We start from the raw sequence: 18,782 nt of genomic DNA, 5'->3' as shown, positions 1-18,782 counted from the left end.
TACATATTATAAATCTTGCCTGGATCTTGCAGGTCACTTGCTTTCTATGGAGAGAGTTCAAAGTTCAGCTGAACAGCTGGAGGGGGAGACGCCTTCCCACCAAGGGGGACATGGTACCAAAGGGAAAAGACTCACATTTTGTTACAAAAAAACACCAGTCTGATAGAGACTGAGAATGCATTATATGGATGCCAGCCTCCAGGTGATACCTGGGGATCCCCCAAAATTGCACCTCATCTCCAAGCAACAGAGATCAGTCCCCCAGGAGACAATGGCTGCTCAGGTGGGCTGGATGGCATTCTACCCCCTGAAGTCCCTTCCCTCTCCAAATCCCACCCTCTGCAGTCTCCAAGTTTTTCCCAATCTGGAGCTGGCAACCCGACTGCATTAGGAACTGCGTTAGGGACACTGAGGGTAGGTAAAGGGAGAGGAACGGAGGAAGAACCTGGACAGCTCCAACCCTCAAGAGTTTATTTTTGTTTAGCTATATTCTTCTTTTATCCCCACTAAGGACCCAAAGCAATTTACAATATTGGTCTTCCCTCCTCCATTTTATCTAGCAAGCTTCCCTGGTAGATCCTAATCTGATGTTCTGAACACCACACCATGCTGCAGGAGCTCCTAGGATTCTTGAGGGGAGCATTTGCTCAGGGTGTTGGAATATGCAAGCTCTATAGCAGGGGTAGGCAAACTGCGGCCCTCCAGATGTCCATGGACTACAATTCCCAGGAGCCCCCTGCCAGCATTCGCTGGCAGGGGGCTCCTGGGAATTGTAGTCCATGGACATCTGGAGGGCCACAGTTTGACTACCCCTGCTCTATAGAGTCATATGCAGGAGTGAACAGAATATGGGGATTGCCCTGCAGGGGGCATTGGAGGAGATGTGTAGTTCATATATTAGGGTCAGGAACACCCTGGGGGTTTTTTTTCTTCAAATTATCTCCTGATTGGCTCAGATGGAGACTTCCTGCTCCTTTGAGCATGCTTGCTTCCAGAACAAAACAGAATGAATGGAGAACAAAACGGTTAGACCGCTAACCGGTTAAATAAATCTATTTTTTTAAAACAGTCAATGCAAATTCTTGGCAAATTCAAACTCTGCCAACATTATATAATGATCCTCCCGCACACCTTAATTCCTCACGGGGGCCTCCACATGTGTGAATGAGGAAAGGGGAAGAAGAAAGCATCTCCAATGCCCCCTGCAGGACATTCCCCATATTCTGATCAATCATGCATATGATGCTGTATATCTTGCATAGGGATGCTGCCCCCATGGAAGCTTGCTAGCTGACTCTGAGCCAGTCGCCCTCTCCGCCCTGCAAGCAAGTCCAGGGTGGCTGCACAGAGGCAAGCAAGGGCAAACCACCTCCCAACACCTCTTGCCCTGAAAACCCTACAGCAGGGGTGGGCAAACTGTGTCCCTCTGGATGTCCATGGACTACAATTCCCATGAGCCCTGCCAGCATTCGCTAGGAATTGTAGTCCATGGACGTCCGGAGGGCCACAGTTTGCCCACCCCTGTCCTACAGGGTTGCCGTCAATCAGCTATGCCATCAAGTCAAAGCTGATTTACGGCAACAGCCCAGAAATAAAATGGTGTCCAGGTTACAAGATAAGGCATGTTCCCCAAAGGCCTTCTCATGCTTTCTTTTGGGGATCAGCCTTCCAATTCCTTCTTTGACTGGGCTGGCAGGGAGGTGGCTGAGATCCCTAGAAGCATCAAGCGCTAGACAGACAGAAGCATCAAGCGCTAGACGTGGCTGGAGCCATTGTGTGTGTGGGGGGCAGGGGGCTGAGGTGCAATCCAGGCACTGACCTTCTTCTCCAAGATGTCCTCTCCCTCTGTGGAGCTGACACTGTCTCTCAAACGGGACCGGGAGGGCCGCTGCCGCCTGCCCTTGCCTGAGAGCTGAGCACGGGCCTTCTGCAAGCTGCTGTCCAGCCTCTGGGTCTCTGGAATCACATCATTAAAATCTGGGAGTGAAAGAGAGAAAGGGGAGTGGGGGGGGGGGCAGGGCAGGGCAGGGCAGGGAAAAGGAGATGGAGGAGGAGATGGTGGCCGAAAGGGAAAGCGGGCAGGAGGGGAGGAGTCCGTGCCATGACAGAGAGCAATATAAAGTCAGTGAGGCGGGAAGCGAGGAGGAGGAAACACGGTTAAGATGAATCCCCCAGAGCAGGGTCACAGAACAGGAAGGGAGGAGATGGAATGAAGGGTTAGAAGGGGGGGAGACACAGAGAAAATGTTCAGAGTACAGATGTACACACTAACATTCTGCATCCCCCTTTTCAAATACACGGTCAAAGATTGGATTGGATCCACGCTTACTCGCTCCAAACAAGCAGAGCGGTCTGTGGCCTGCCAGGCCACGCAGGAAAGGCGGCAGCTTTCCTGGGCTAGTTGCCACTTGCCCACTGGTGGCGGGGAATCTCCCGCCCTCATTCATTTGAGAAGTGGGAGGGAAATGGCCCTGGAGGTGATGACATAGGAATTTCCTCTGCTCACTGTGATCTTTACTGAGGATTGCCAACCTCCAGATGGTAGCTGGAGATATCCTGGGATTACAATTGACCTGTGGGGATAGAGAGAAATTCTCCTGGAGAAACATGGCTGCTTTGGAAGGTGAACTTTATGGCATATCCTTTGGGGATCCCTCCCTTCTTGAATCCCACCCTCTCCAGGCGCCACCCCGAATATCTCATAGTACTTTATAACCTGGAGTTGGCAACCATATCTTTACTTCACAGATTAGAATAAATTCCTAGAGATCACCCAGAAGTGACATCCCTTACTCGTGAAGCCCTGTCCTCCCCGGGTCCCGCCTTCCAAATCTTCTGGCTTCTGCAGATTGCCCAATGCAGGAATCGTTGACTTGGGGTAAAAGATCAAGTTTATCGAAAGCAAGCAAGTTGACCAAAACAGTTCCTTGTCAGAACCGAGTCAAAGCAATACCGGTTCAGCATATGGCCAGAGAGAAGGCTCTCAGTTGGTTTGGTATTAGGGTTGGGGACTTCAGCTCAGTTTGGCCACCTTGGCGAGCACCGAAGCCCGAAGTGGCGTGTAGGAGGCCAGCACCACAGTGCAGAGAGAAGGGGTGTTAATGGTGTTCTGCACCTGCATGCGGCTGCTAGCTGGTGCACTGCTGATGCGCCTCCTCTCCATGTCATGGTGCTGCTTCAGGGTTTGGTGACCGCCAAGGTGGCCGAACCAAGCCAAAGCTCACAAGCCTATTTGGTATTAGGAGATGATGTAAATAAAGGGCTATCTGGCCTATTTTAGGTGAGATCCCCAGATTCAAGGGAGAGCAGGTTGTATGCTGCGCTGGTAAGATTTTATATTACAGTGTTTACTAGCCTGCATTTTATCGTTTGGAAAGCCTCAGATTCTGAGAGAGGGAGTAATGAGTCTAAGGCAATGCCTACAGACCAAATTTTGGTTTCAATATGGATCAACCAGTTTGAAAAAATGGATTCTTTGAACATTTGACAGATGAGGCTCAATGGGTTTGAGTTATAATGTAGATGCTGCCAGTATTTAATGTTTATTAGCCACGCTTTTGTTCCAAGTAAACTTTGACCAGATTCCAAGCATAAAGCTGCATATGTTACATAACTTGGAATTCCAAAAACTGTCTGCAGGAATTTAGATTGGGTACATTCTATGGAGTGGTCAAATGCTTCAATCCACAAAGGTGCTCTCTATAACAATTGTGTGATTATTTTAGCATAAAAACTTTCAAAGCAGCAGGCACATATTGGTTTCCTCTATTGGAGAAGAAACGAATGATAGCCAAAGCAGTAGTTTTGGCCATGTCTGCTATCAACCTGAGGAATAGGCCAGGATACACTGTAACAAAAGTCTATACCAAGATACATGAAATGTTTGACTTGCTCTAGTTGGTTACCAGTAATTTTCCATGAATATGATTTCCAGGATCTCAAGATTACAAGGATTTTTGATTTCTCATAATTCAATTCCAATTGAACGGAACTCAGAGAAACATTTTAATAGATGTTTCCAAACCACCCTGCAGCAAGACAATAAGACTGCATCATCAGCATACAGCAAAGAATAAAGCCCTGTTTAACTTGTTTATTGGTTGAAATTTTTGGAGTTAATTTTCCTATCTGAGAACATTTAATTGGACAGTCTGTAGAGGTGTAGAGCTGCTTTATAAGAAACAGTAACCATCTATGTTCATCCTAGATAATTTATCCCAGAGGAGTTCACATGGAATGGAGTCAAAGGCTCCTTTGAGGTCTAGAAGAGCAGTAAATAGTCTGGACCTTACTTTTTTAGTGTAGTTATTAATCAAATGGGATAAGACAGCACAATGATCAAGGGTAGTTTTCCCCTGGCAGAAACTCACTGTAAAAAGAAAAAGGCAAGTACCAGCCAGGGTTCATTTTTAGAATTTAGGGAATTATAGCATCAGGACCTGGAGCTTTCCCATATTTTAATTGGCCAATTAATTCTACTATTTCATCAGATGTCCCAGGTGGCCAATCTGGTAGATCTCCTAGAAATGGTTTAGATTGGTGTGTTACACAAATCTTCTACTCATAGAATAAACTCGAAAAGTAATGAAATAGAGAGGGCTTTGCTATTAAAAGCTCCTGAGACTATAGCCCAGAATCGAGCTGTTTAAAGATGTAGCATGAAGGAGTTGTTTCCATTGGTTATTACTGAATTTTTCTTTTTTCATTCTTATAAGGTGTTGCAGTTGATTTTGAAGATCAAAATATTCACCTGGTAAAGTTTTAGCTTTAGATATATGAAAATGGTGATAAAAGCCTAAATCATTAAGGATCACTGAGTTGTCAGCATCTACTCTTGCACCTGCTGAAATTATTTCTTTTCTGGGGAATTTTTGTTCCAATTCTTCCATATATGTTGTTAGGCAATTCCAGTGCTGGGATCGGGTTTATTTATCAGGACAGAGATGAATATAAGCATTTGGGGAAGGCTTCCTAAACTGAACATAATGGCTTGAGCTACGGGACTACAAGAATGGATTTGTTAACTCTATGTTTAAATTAGAAGAAATCAAGATAGATAATCCACCATTTGGGCATCCCCCAGGATTAGGCTGTGAGGGCATAAGATTTAAAACCTTTGAGATATATTGGAGATTGGGCCCAGATTTCCTGAATAAGAATAATATTGAGGGCCTTAATATTTTACAGAAAATCATAATCTGCAGCCCTGCTATATTCCATGAAATGAGCTTTGTCAGAACCCTCATTTCTGCCATGGTTGATGTAGATGTTTGCAGTTTTGTGCCTATCCTGTCCTTGTACCAATCAGAACAGCCTGTCTTTGAAGTTTGGTTTATGGCTGAAGCCTCTTCCTCCGCATACCAGTGATCAAGTGATAAGGTCCTTTGTTGAAGACCGGTCGTGCTTACCCTCCTTTTCCTTACTTAGAGGCTTGGCTGTCATATTGGGCCTTGCTGTCCAAACAATCAGCCAATAATGGTGCTAAAATTATATTTTTTAAAAGCAAACAGGGGAAATCCCCTGGGTTTCCAAAAAGGCTTTCTGTCAAAACAACATTTTTGGAAATTATAGTTGCTGAAAACAAAACAGTAGCCTAAAAAAGGTGAATTGACGATTTTCTAATTCCTCACTGAATGCACCAATCCAAATTGGGATTCCAAAGATCATTTGGGGGATTACATTAGCTGCATAGATTTTCTTCAGTGCAGCAGAAAAACTCCTATTTCCCTTCGGATAGAAACATTTTGCTAGTAAAGACAATTGCCCCATAGAGGTTTTTATCACCTTCTCCCTATAGTATGCCCACTTATTATTCTGGCTACAATTCATACCCAAATATTTGAAGTGATAAACTTGCTCAATTTGGTTATCTTTCACCTTCCACTGGTATTTGGTTCTTGTTTTAGCGAAGACGAAAATCTTGGCTTTCTCATAAATTATGCTAAGATCGTTTTCAACACAGTAGTTTATAAAGGTTCCAAGGTACCTGGTTAGACCAGATTCAGGTGGGTAGCCGTGTTGATCTGAAGTAGCACAACAAAAATAGAGTCCAATAGCACCTTTAAGACCACTCGAAAGCTCACACCTTGAATAAATCTTTGTTGGTCTTAAAGGTGCTACTGGACTCTACTATTCCTGATTAGACCAGTTCATGTACCAGGGGGTTCCACAGGGTGTGAAGGTAAATACAACCTTGGGCACCCCCGAGGCCAGCAGCCTGCCGCCCCCTCCAGGCAAGGCCACCGGGAACTCTGGCCCCCACCCCTGCCCGGACTGGTGTACCCCTGTGGGGTGTGCCACAGCAAGGTGAACAACGACCAGGACGCCATCTTGTGCGAGGCCTCCTGCTAGAAGTGGTTCCACCTGGAGTGCATGGGCATGATGGAGAGCGCCTATGCGCTGCTCACCACAGAGGCCTCGGCCATCTGGGCCTGCGACTACTGTCTCAAGACCAAGGAGATCCAGTCCGTCTACATCCGGGAGCGCATGAACCAGCTGGTGGCTGCCAACGACGGCTGAGCCGGGGACAGGTGGGCGAGCAGTGGCTCAAGCCACGGATGGCAGAGGTGGCTCTGGTCTCGAGACCGCTGGACTCTCTTGGGCTCGGTTCGGGCTGCAAACCCACCCCCATGAGCAGCTGGTCTGTGGTCAGAGGCACGAACTGTCCTTCTGCCGGACGGAAGAGCCCTTGCTCGCGGGACTGGCAAGAATCGGGCCGGAGGCTTGGTGGGTGGCAAGCCTGCCCATTTGGACCTCCTCTCGTCTCAGTTTGTGGCTCTTCTTCCCGCCGGAACCGGCCCCCCTCCACCCGGTTTTCTTCCAGATTTTGGAGGCTGCAGCGTAGATCCGCATGGAGTCTCCACAGCATCGGGTTTGCTCCGTTCTTCCCTCCCTCTCACTACCAGGAGTGGAGCGACCCGTCTTTGTGTCCAGCGCTTCAAAACGGCGTCTGGCCTTTGCGGCCAGGGGCTGAGTCTGCATCCGTCCCTCCCCCGAGAGAGGTGGGTCGATTGGCAGAAAGGCAGTAGCATGCCAAGCTCTACGCTTCGATACCGCCTGAGCTGGTGCAGGATCATGCCTCAGTTAGGATGGGCCTACAGCTATCAGCAGATCAGCTTGTCTGCTGTCAGTGGTTCAGCCGCTCCTTCCTTTCTGCATGAACAAGTCCGGGCGTTGTCCCCTGTGGGTTCTTCCAAAGAGGAGGAGGGTCCGTTCCCAGAACTCTCCTTGGTTCCTGTTGGTGCTGATCCGTCCTCTGACACAATCTTTAAAAGGTTTCGTCGACCGCAGCTCACCCAAGCTGGACTCTCTTGGCCAAGCAAAACACCCAAGCGGTTGAAGATCGTGCCCTGGAGCTTGGGGGGCTGCAGCCGGGAGGGACCAATCTCACCCTCAACCTCTCGGTGGGCCGGGCACTCAAATGCAGGAAAAACTCCTGGAGTTTTCGTTTTTTAAGTATTTGTTTTTAAGATCATTTTTTGTTGTTTTGGTGAATCTCCCAGCCCCTTTTTAAAAAAATAAATACAACTATCCAGCAATCCCTGTGCTAGAGAGCCCTGTGTCATCAATTCATATATGTTCGGCAAAAACCTTTGCAAAAATATGAGATTCAAAAGTGTTTAAAAGATTTTTTAGTCACAACGCACATAAAGTTATAAACGAGGCCTTGTCTTCCATGTCACACTGTCATCCACACTGTCATCCACCAGACTTTTTTCTGCTTCTTCAGTGGTCTCAAGAAACCACACAGGAACAATGTCTGATGGTGCCAAAAAGAAAAGACCTCATACAACGACAATGTCCCGCCTAGAAGAATTCTTCAAATAATGTTTGGATTATGGGTTTTGTATCTTGTTCTTGGTTTTTCATGGACCGTTTCAGCTGTTCGTAAACTTTTAAAGAATCCATGGCTGCATTAATGAATGACAAAACCCCCAGATCCCTCAGTGGCTAATGGTGATTACATACATTTAGGCCCTGTTACAAATTGATGTATTGGCAATTGTGTTGTTGCTGTGCTTAATCGAAGCCCTCATTTCCCAGACCTTTCTGAGCCAGAAAGCTATTTGTAGGCTCCATTTGCATTTTCCGATGAGAAGCCGGACGGTAAGGGAGCCTTCAATGTTTTTAATGGAAAGTCGCCTAAGGGTGGGGTGGGGTGGGGTGGGGGGCTTGGAGAAGAGAGACAGCAAGAAAAGGAGAGGGGGTCTTCAATGTGGTGCCCATGGGCACCCAACAACTGTTTTCTGGGTGATGTTTTTTCTGGAAGATTCCGAATTACTTCCCTCCACAGCTGTTCTCTTGCAAGGAACTGAAAGTTTGTTCCACAGGCTATGATTAATTCATTTTCTTTCCCATCACAATGCACTATCTTGTGATTTTAAAAAATAAAATAAAATGGGTTTAATAAAATGGGTTTAATTCCCGAGGTGGCTCTCCATTCTCTTGCTGTGTAGCCACCACCTCCCCCAGCTATGCCAGAGCTAGATTTTAAAGATGTTTTATGAGAATGGCTATTTTATTTCTCTGATTTAAAAAAAAATGCTCACTCTTCTTCTAAGGTGTTTCATTTGTTCCCCTTTTCAACTGTAGCCCCAAAGATACCCTTTGAGGTGAGATTAGGTTGTTAGTAGAGATGCTAACCTCCAGGTGGGACTTGGAGATCCCCTGGAATTACAACTCATTTTCAGACTACAGAGATCACCTTCCCTGGCTGCTTTAGAGAGTGGAGTCCATGACATTGTCCCCCACTGAGGTTCCCGTCCTCCACAGGCTCCATCTCTGAATCTCCAGGACTTTCCCATCCTGGATATTCAGATTCAGAGTACCTTTATTGGCATAAAATTGCAAAGCATAAAATGAAAATTTCAAACATTTCCAGATGTAAAATCTATCGTAAAAGATTTTCATTTAAAATTGCCAGTAAAAACTTTGCTACTTTTATAATAGTTGCTGAGTCCCTCACATTTAGTATCATTTTAATCCAGTGTTTCTTGTTAACACAGCTGAATTTCAATTTCTTCAGATAATTAGCTAACTGGCGACAAAATACTTCAAACTTAGGACACACCAGAAGTATATGGTACAACGTGTCAGGGACACTACATCCATGCAAACAGTATCTATCCTGAGGAGGGATCTTCAAAAATCTACCTCTGGTGACATTTGAGGGAAAGATGTTTAAGTGAGCTACTAGAAATGCTCTTCTTAACTGGTGTGTCTCCAAAATTTGGAGATACATGGGCATGGATTTGTAAGATAAGGGAATATCCCAGAAGCGGGGAGAACATACACTGTTGTTAGAGGAGCCCAGAATCTGGGTATCCTGATCTTCTAGTCTCTGTGATATTAGCTTTAGTATCGTCCTTTCATCTTGCATGCTAAGGGATGAGATGTCCAGACCCATAATTTGAAGTTTTTTGACATTTTGCCCAGCAGGCTGAAAGAATAAGGGTCACTCAAAAGGTTAATTAACAAACTACCCATTTGAGTATGCTGGATATTATTGAATGGTGGGTTTAATAAAACACACTTGTGTGCCAAAAACAGTAGCTCTTTATAGATCACTCCCAACAACTGAATTGAAACAACAGTCCATCACCCAAACTTATATACAGTCCAGAGGTGCCCACCAAAGCCTGTGATTGGCCCTAAGCAGAGCCCTGATTGGGTAACTACAACAACCAATAGGCAGGTGGATCCTGTGAGCTAGCCTATGGTAATTATGCATTCCCGATGCTAGTGCTAGGATCCAAGCTCTCGATCTCTGTCGCCCTGCATACACAACAGATCTAGCAACTCTACCCCCCATCCGTGGCCCCCCTTGGCCCCCCCAGTTGTGAGTCTGAGACTGGCTTTCAGCCCTCCAACCAACACACCTCCCTCCACTTGTTTACAATCGAGTAACTATGTAGAATGGATAGGACATGATGTGATCAACACAGGAAACAGACAGGGGAGTATCACACCAAGGAAAAGATGTTCTCGGTCATGCTTTGAGTTTGTGCAGAAAGGTCCAAAGTGGTTTTGATGAAAAGCAAGCCACACACACCCCTCCTGCCCCACTAAACCCAGACAGAAAGCAGGGATAGAATGGCCTCTTCATCCCTCCCCCTTCCCCCGGCCTCTCCGGCTCCATCCTTGATGGGGAGCTCGGAAGGACAGATGTGGAAAATGGCCAGCAGGCAGCGGGCGTCATGCCAACCATATTGAAATCTGTACTGAACAAAACACATGGCTGTGTGTGTGTGTGTGGTCTTACCCAAGTAGCTAGCAATGTGGAGGCAATTCATACCTGTGTGTATCCTGTGAGCTTTGAACAATCTAAATTGGATGCTCCAGATACATTTTGGGAAGATGTGTGGTTGCCACAGAAAATCCTCACAATCAGTTTTGGAATAAGAGCATTGCAGGATAGTATCACGTTACCTGGGCATTTATGAGAATCGCATGCAATGAATAGGACTCGAATGTGCTAATTATAAGGGACTCAAAGATGTGAGTAAGTTTGCCAGGTTTGGTTTGGGAAATAAAACCACAGAAGGGAGAAAAATTTCAAGGGACTAAAATAAAAAAACCTAACTGAAAGACAGGTAGGAACCAAAAGGTTGGATGTCTGCACAAGGTAAATCATTAAATTATATAAACATTTATTGTGTGCAACTTACAAAATTAAGAAATTAAAAACATACACAAAGCCCATAGGCTGTTCATAGAAAAACATAATATGTGCTATACCAGTGGTCCCCAACCTTTTTATCACCGGGGACCACTCAATGCCTTTTACTGAGGCCCGGTGGGGGGGGGGGTAGTTTACTCCTCTACTCTCAACCACTGCCCTAGCGCTCTCTGATCGCTATGGTAATGTTTAAACATCCCTTCAAAATAAGATGCAGACACCCCACAACAATGAAGTGTGTTGTAAAGGGCTGGGGGGGGAGAGAAGGCATCCTTCGGGGCCCACCTCCAATTAGTCGGACCACATGTGGTCCACAGCCCACAGGTTGGGGATCACTATGCTTTACAATTTTGAACCTTAGATCCAATGCATTTCGAATCAAGTCGGGCTTGATTCTCCGCTCAGCCACATTCAACCAGTTGGGTGACCTTGGGCTTGCCACAGCCCTGAGAAAACTGTTCTGACTGAGCAGGAATCTCAGGGCTCTCTCAGCCTCACCCACCACACAGGGGGTCTGTTGTGGGGAGAGGAAAGGAGATTGTAAGCCATTTTGAGATTCTTCCAGGTAGAGAAAAGCAGTATATAAGAACCAACTCTTCTTCTTCAGTAATATCAGGGCTCTCTCAGCCTCCCCCACTTCACAGGGTGTTTGTGGTGGGGAGAGGAAAGGGAAGGCAATTGGAAGCCACTTTGAGACTCCTTTGGGTAGAGAAAAGCAGCTTATAAGAACCAACTCTTCTTTCACATATGCGCTGGCTTCATGGTCCCACACTGGAACTTCCAAGCCACTTGAAAGAGGGAGACCATTATCTGATAAATGGACATTTTCTATCAGTTGCATCAATTGATTTTGCCATTCTAAAAAATAAGTTGTCTTATTTGCTGCTTTATGTACTTCTTACTTTATCCTTATGTGTGTCCATAACTAGCTAGACCTCTGAAGAAGGCCCATTTTGGGTCGGAACACATTAGGTTTATGGTTCAAAACGATATGATGCATATGTTTTTCTATGAGTAGCCTATTATAAATGATTTTATTATAAATCATTATAATTTAATTATTTACCTTTTGGTTCCTACCTGTCTTTCAGTTAGGTTTTTTGATTTTAGTCCTTTGAAGAGTTTCTCCCTTCTGTGGTTTTATTTCCCAAAGCAAACCTGGCAAACTCACATCTTTGAGTCCCTTAAATTAGCACATTTGAGTTTTATTCATTGCATGCAATTCTCATTTGTATATAAATTTGTATATAATGCCATGATTTACATTGTACAGACATCCAGCCTTCTGGTTCCTTACTGTCTTTCAGTTAAGTTTTGTGTTTTTACTGCTTTAGGAAATACCTAAATACCTAAATGTAGTAAGGGGGTGGACCTTGGGGAAGGCAGAATTGGGGAGGGGAGGGGAGGGACCTCAGCAGTGTATAACATCAAGCGGTTCACTCTACCAAGCAGCCATTTTCTCCTGCGGGTCGTCTGGGGATGAATTGCAATAGCAGAAGATCTCAGGTGGGAGACGTTTGATGGCTTCAGGCAGCTCTCAGTGACCAAAGTGGGCAAGTTGCTAGGGTCAGTGAGAGCAACCACTTGAGCCCTTGGGTCCCTGTCCATCATGGTTGCTCAAAATGGGTGGCCAGAAAATAGGAGGCCCTCTGAGAGAAATCATCAACTTCTCCCTATCATCAACTTCTCCCTATGGACTGGGTTGTCACCAGTATGTGGATGACACCCAGCTCTATCTCCTCATGGATGGCAACCCAGACTAGGGGGGAGGAGTTGTCGGTCCAGGAAGTTATTACTGGACAAGACTGACCAATGATCAGATTCAGCATAAAGAGAAAACTCCTCCCCCCACAGCCAATGTGCCTTCATCCATAAGCCATTTGTGAATTATTTCAGAGCTGCTCTGTTTACATGTAACATGGATCTGTGTTTCATATTGTCTGAATGAGAGAATGAACTATCCTAATCTCACAGCCTTAGTTAGGGTTCAGATAGTCTGAGCTGAGGTTTTGCATGACGCATCCTCGTTCCCCCCGCCCCCGACCTGGATGGCCCACACTAGGCCAATCTCATCAGATCTTCAAACCGAAGGAGGGTTAGTCCTGGCTAGCACTTGGGTGGAAGATCCCCAAAGAAGTCCAAGGTGGAAAATCCCCAACAAAGTCCAGGCAAGCCATGGCAAAGCACCTCTGAAGGCCTCATCCCTTGAGAATCCTATGGGGTCACCATCAGTCAGCTGCACCTTGATGCCACTTTCCACCACTATCCTAGCATAGGACAGCTTGTTCCTTGGGACAGTTTCTCTGGCCACGGAGCAAAGGTAATGACGCCACTTTCTGTGCAGGCATGAGTTCCCCTTTTCCACTATAACCCCACAGGAACCCTCTGAGGTTAATTAGGTTACTGGGATCTCGAGATCTGTATTTGGGGGCTGCTTTTGCTTGAAACTGACTTGCTTGCTAAAATGGAAACTTTGACCATTTTGCCTTGTCCATACCTGGGCAAAAGACCCGGTCCAAACTATTTCCTCTCATTTTATTGCACCATGGAATGTAAACAGGAGATGGCTTTGAGAGACTCCTTGCGGCAGTTCCAGAGACGAGAATCTGACCGTACGGTCAGCATGTCCCAGGTGGGCTTTTCCAGCCCTTTCACCCTCTAGCTGCAGCCCTGGAAGAAGCCCACATCCCTCAGCTCACCTACGGACCTCTCTTATCGGCCAACCCTTTGCCGTATTTCAGCAGCTGTGAGATATTGAGAACTTTGGGGAGAACTGGACACATCCTCCAAATCTCCTGTTATCCCTAATCTGCCAACCCTTTGTTATATTTTGGAGGAGGTGAGAGATACAATCATGTTTACAACAAAGGCGGATCAAAGAACAAATCTTCTTTTTGGGGAGGGGGGTCTCTTCTGTTGGGTGCCAGGCACCTCTGTAGCCAAGGATATGCAGGGGAGTGAGGAACTGTTGGTCAAAGAGCTTGGGTGGATCCCTCAGAGGAGTTTCTCTGACTCAGCTGTGGAGCTGTGTGAATTCCCGTGACTTTGTGCTCTTCCCCACTGCCCCCATGGAAGCTCTTGTTCAGGGGTAGTCAAACTGCGGCCCTCCAGATGTGCATTGACTACCATTCCCATGAGCCCCTGCCAGCGAATGCTGGCAGGGGCTCATGGGAATGGTAGTCCATGCACATCTGGAGGGCCGCAGTTTGACTACCCCTGCTCTTGTTCCTTATCATAACACCTACCCTAACCCCCCCCCATCGTGCTGTATTTTCCCCAAGGTTGGGCCGATTGCTTCTGCCTATTCCCATCACTGCCTTGGTACAGCAAGGATTCTTCAAACCATGTCTCTTGTTTACATTAGAATGCAAAGGCATCAATTACACATTTTGGGAAGAATGGACACAACTCGAGCCGTGCACGTGTGGTTTCAAAAAAACAAACTCTACATCATGTTCCAGAGGGGGTGGTTGCATTGTGGTGTGATACGTCAATAATCCCCCCACTCATTTTGAAAATAAGTTTAAGTTTTGCCTACAGATAAAAGAATTAGGTTACGAGTAGTGATGGCAGCCTCCAGGTGGGACCTGGGGATCTTCCAGAATTACAGTTGATCTCCAGACAACAGAGATAAGTTCCCCTGGAGAAATGGCTGCTTTGGAGGGGGGACTCTGTCCATTATGCCCCACTGAGGACCCTGTCCTCCCCAGGCTCCATACCAGCACCAAAGAGACTGTGAATCAAACCCTGGGCTCCCAAAGAAACCATGGCTAACTTTCACCACAGTTTCATGGCAAGGTCTGAAATGAGTCCATGCCTCTGAGCACGTACAAAATGTCTCCTTTCCCACGTATATTTCCAAAGCAAGGAGGGCATATTTGTTTTCCTTCTAGAAAGTGCAAATGCTTTGGCTTAAGGGTCAGCTACTGGGAGGTTTGGGAATAGGAAGCCAAAAAGGCAAAGGGGGCTTACCGAAAACCTCGTCTGCATCTTGAATTTGGGAGGAAGACATCACGACGCAATCTGGAAGGAGAGAGAGCCAAGAAACCTGGAGTCAGTTCATTCCACTCACCCTATCCAAAGAGAGCAGCACAATCCCTGAACCCATTCCCAGAACCCCCCCCCCCCCCAACCATTGTTGTGAGGATAAAGTACAAAACGAGAGGAAACTGCAAGTCACTCAGAATCCCCCTTGAAGAGAAAAGTAGTGCGGAAATAAATAACAAGGCATCCTTCCCCTAAATTTGCTTTCTGCTGCAGGGTCTTTCACCAGCTTCAGGATCTGGCCAACTAGCCGTTCAGGGGGTGGTATTCTTTTGAGGTGTTCAGCTTTGGAATCCTAGTCAGAATCCCCCCGACCTCATCTGTGGCTTCGACTGCCATGCTTCTGCCTTGAATGGCTCTCCAAATAACTCGGCCCATTACCTCCCTCCCTCCCCCGCCCACCCACCACGTACAGCCTAAATGTTTCTCCCATTTCCAGCAGCGGTGAGACAGGAAGAAAGGCAAAGCTGCCTTCAGACTTATTAGCAAAATGCATTTGAGTAAGTCCTCTTAATGGAATTGATGGCTTGGGCTGAGTCTGTCCCTGGAGTGCCTGCAGATCCAGTTCTTGTATCAGACCTGGTTCATCTGCCCACCAGCCAACAGCTGACCCCTGCCCAGTCAAATCCTCTTGGCATCCAACTGCTGGGGGGAGGAGAGTAGATTTCAGCCCTCCATATCTAACCGTGCCCCTGTCCATTTCCTAAGGCATTTGGGGAATGCTAGTGTGGCTAGAGGGAAAGCAAGAGGACGGGTTGTGGCTCAGTGGCAGGGCATCTGCTCGGCATACAGAAGGTCCCAGGTTTGATCCCCAGTATCACCAGTTGAAGGGATCAGAGAGTAGGTGATGTGAATGGCGTCTGCCTGAGACCATGGGGAGTTGCTGCCAGTCTGAAGTTGAATACTGACTTTGAATGGGTCTGATTTAGTAGAAGACAGCTACTCCATGTGTAGAGAGGGAAAGTCCAGAAGGAAAAGCCATGACACGTCTGAACCACTGCTTAGTCCAAGGTAGGGGAAAAGAAGAAGAGGGGGGTCCAGAGGAGGGTTAGATAAGACAGAGGCAAATATAGAAAGGTGGGGTCATGAAAGCAGAAATCTAAAGCATCAGGAGGAAAAATGATTGTTCCCACCTCCACAAAAGGAAAGAAAGAAAGAAAGAAAGAAAGAAAGAAAGAAAGAAAGAAAGAAAGAAAGAAAGAAAGAAAAAGTTGAAACTGATAAGACATTGTATATTTTATCACCATTCTTTTGGCTCTAAGTGAGAACACCAAGCCAGGCCTAATATGTCGATGAAGCTACTGATATGGATCTATATATTATTCTATATGTTGCTTCTAAGCCATAAAGGATGTCATAACCCTGAAGGATGACTTCCTGGATCTTTCCCAAAAGTCCTCCCCAATATTTCCATTGTTTCAGGAGGTGGGGAAACAACTGAATCTCAGACCAGTTCCTGAAAAGCAGGAGAGACACCCAAGTCTCCCTACAGAGCAAACATCTTCTGTAAGCTGGTTATTTATATGCTGCTTTTCACTACCTGAAGGAGTCCCAAAGCAGCTTATAAACCCCTTTCCCTTTCTCTCTCCACAACAGACACCCTGTGAGGTAGGGTGAAGCAGAGAGCTCTAACAGAAATACTCTGCGAGGACAGCTCTAAGAGAACTGTGACTGGTCCAAGGTCACCCAACTGGCTGCATGTGGAGGAGCAGGGAATCAGACCCAGTTCTCCAGATTAGAGGCGGCCACTCTTTAACCACTGGGCCATGCTGGCTCTCTCTTCCGTTCCTGGCTTCCTACTCTGGCATGTGGGAAACAAGGCCCGCGAAGGAGCAGATGGCCTGGTAGACAGGAGCTTCTGCACATGTGCAGGATCAGTGAGCCCATGTTTTTTTTCTTTCTGGAGATGTCACAGTTCTCAGTATTTATTCTGAAGCTGTGAATGGGAAAAGGGAGGCTTCCACACCCTCTGCCATGCCTTCCGTATTCTCAGACATTGGACATCCCTGGGAAGAGACAGGAGGACAGAGAAAAGTAAAGAGGGTTTCTTTTTTATGTGGGGGGGGGGACTATAGGAAAAACAAGGGTGATTCAAAGGAGAATCGATCAGGAAGGACACAAAGGGAAGGAGCCCTTTCAAAGACTTCAGAGATTGCATTTGGCTGCATGTTTTTAGTTTCCTCTTGAGCCTGCCCCTTTTGTGTTTGTTTCTGCTGTTAAGGATTCACACAGCTTCCACACTGGCCCTTGAAGGCAGGCAAAGGTACAGTACAAGATACCTGGGCCACAACCCAGCGGCCCAAGCCCAGCACCAGGAAACCAGAGAGCTAACCAGCACATGCATTCTGTCTTGTAAAAGCGAGCAAGGCAACGTCCACAGAGGAGTTATAGGTTACAATTTAATCTGTTCTTCTGCCAATCAATTCAGGCCAGTGGGTCAGTCTCACAGAATTAAGGAAAGAGAGTTTTATCTGAGACCCCCCACCCCACCCCCGCCAGAGTGTCATGTCCAGTGCAAGGACACAATGCTGGCTCCGTTCACTTCCCAGCACTGTGTGGTCCTTGCACCACATCTTGGTTGTCTCCCAGGGGATGCACTGAGAGGGGGAGATCCCTTCAGGGGTAGTCAAACTGCGGCCCTCCAGATGTCCGTGGACTACAATTTCCATGAGACCCTGCCAGTGTTCACTGGCAGGGGCTCATGGGAATTGTCATCCATGGACATCTGGAAGGCTGCAGTTTGATTACCCCTGCCTTAACTGCTCAGGATTTCTTACAAGGCTGGAGAAACCCAAAAGAGGGGGGGGGGGAGAAAAGAGAATCTGCTCATGTTGAAGTTTCAAAGCAACCCAGTGGGACTGGCTTGAGGTCGCCGGCCTCAGTACAACCGCATCAGCAGAATGTTCAACGGCATAAGCAGAATCGCCGGTCCCCAGTGGAAGAGCAAGGGAGGGGGGGGGGGATCACTTGGAGAATAAAGAGGCACAGGGGCGGGGGGGGGGGAAACATGGCCCCTTTCTCAGGAAGCGGGTCCTGTTTTGGGAAGCCCCACGGGCCGGATTGGATCAAGAAGACAAGATCAGGCAAAGACACGAGCAACCTGCTCCTTTATCCACCGAAGGGGCTGTAGTACAATCAGTACAATATCGACTACCCCCCCCCCCCGCAAGCTGGAGAGGTCCGGGGGAGAGGGGGGGCAGCACTCTGGTCTCCCCCAATAAAGCCGAGGCCCCTTGCCCCCCCCCCCGCCCTGCCCTCCCAGCCCATCTCGGCCTCTCCCCTTCCCCGCTGACTCGCGGGGAACCTGGCGCCACCAGCAGGGCCCAGGGGGCCACGGACAAGAAACTGGGCCCACAGAGCCCCAGGCACAGCCCGACGGAGACGCCCCAGGCAGGCCGGATCAAGACAGGCAGGCAGACAGACGGACGGGGGGGGGGGGCAGACAGACGACAGACGGGCAGACGATGGCTGGGGGCTGGATGGGGGCGCCCTTGGGATCCCCGGAGGGGCCACCCCCCTCCCTGCCTGCCTGCTTGCTCCGGGGGGCGTCCGGGCCCGGCGTGGACTTACCGCGGCGCCCTCAGCCCCCCAGCGGGCCTCGTCAGCGGCTCGGCGCCGCCCTGCCCGGCCTGGCGTGTCCGGCTGCCGGCGGCGCGCGTCCTCGGCTGGCGCTCATGGCTGGGCCGGGCCGGGCGGGCGGGGCGGCTGTCCGGGCTGCCCTCCGCTGTCGGCCGGGCGGGAGGCGGAGACGAGCCGGCAGCCCCCGGAAGCAGCCTCCGGCCTCCGCCCCCCGGCCCCGCCACCCCCCCATCCCCCCCCCGGCCACGCGTCCACGGCCCTTCTCGCCCCGCACGCTCCCGCAAGCGCCGCCCCCGGACCCGGTGGGGAGCCAGAACGCCGCCCCCCTTCCCCATTGACCCTCACAACAACCCTGTGAGGTAGGCGAAGCCAAGAGGAGGTGACGGGCCCAGAGTCTCCCAGCGAGCTTCCAGGGCACGGGTGCGAGATTTGAACCTGCGACTCCCAAATCCAACCTGATTCTTACTACCGCACTATGCTG

At 48.2% G+C, this 18,782-nt stretch overlaps 1 protein-coding gene across 2 annotated transcripts in view; it reads right to left on the bottom strand.

Moving 5' to 3' along the window:
• SAMD14 (sterile alpha motif domain containing 14) overlaps window positions 1-18,512 on the bottom strand; it is a 34,069-nt gene extending 15,557 nt beyond the window's left edge. Inside the window, exons 1-3 of one of the 2 annotated variants that reach the window (XM_077314120.1) lie at window positions 18,293-18,512; window positions 14,651-14,701; window positions 1,820-1,977 (exon numbers count right to left, since the gene is read on the bottom strand). In XM_077314120.1, coding sequence (XP_077170235.1) covers window positions 1,820-1,977; window positions 14,651-14,690 — 198 coding nt within the window. In that variant the 5' untranslated portion in view covers window positions 14,691-14,701; window positions 18,293-18,512. The remainder of the gene's footprint in view (window positions 1-1,819; window positions 1,978-14,650; window positions 14,702-18,292) is intronic. The other variant, XM_077314121.1, reaches the window with a different exon arrangement.
• Window positions 18,513-18,782: the final 270 nt, after the last annotated feature.

Source organism: Paroedura picta, chromosome 16, assembly GCF_049243985.1.
Source record: "Paroedura picta isolate Pp20150507F chromosome 16, Ppicta_v3.0, whole genome shotgun sequence".
In the NCBI taxonomy this organism is placed as follows: Eukaryota; Metazoa; Chordata; class Lepidosauria; order Squamata; family Gekkonidae; genus Paroedura; species Paroedura picta.
This window is presented reverse-complemented; position numbering and strand designations above follow the sequence as displayed.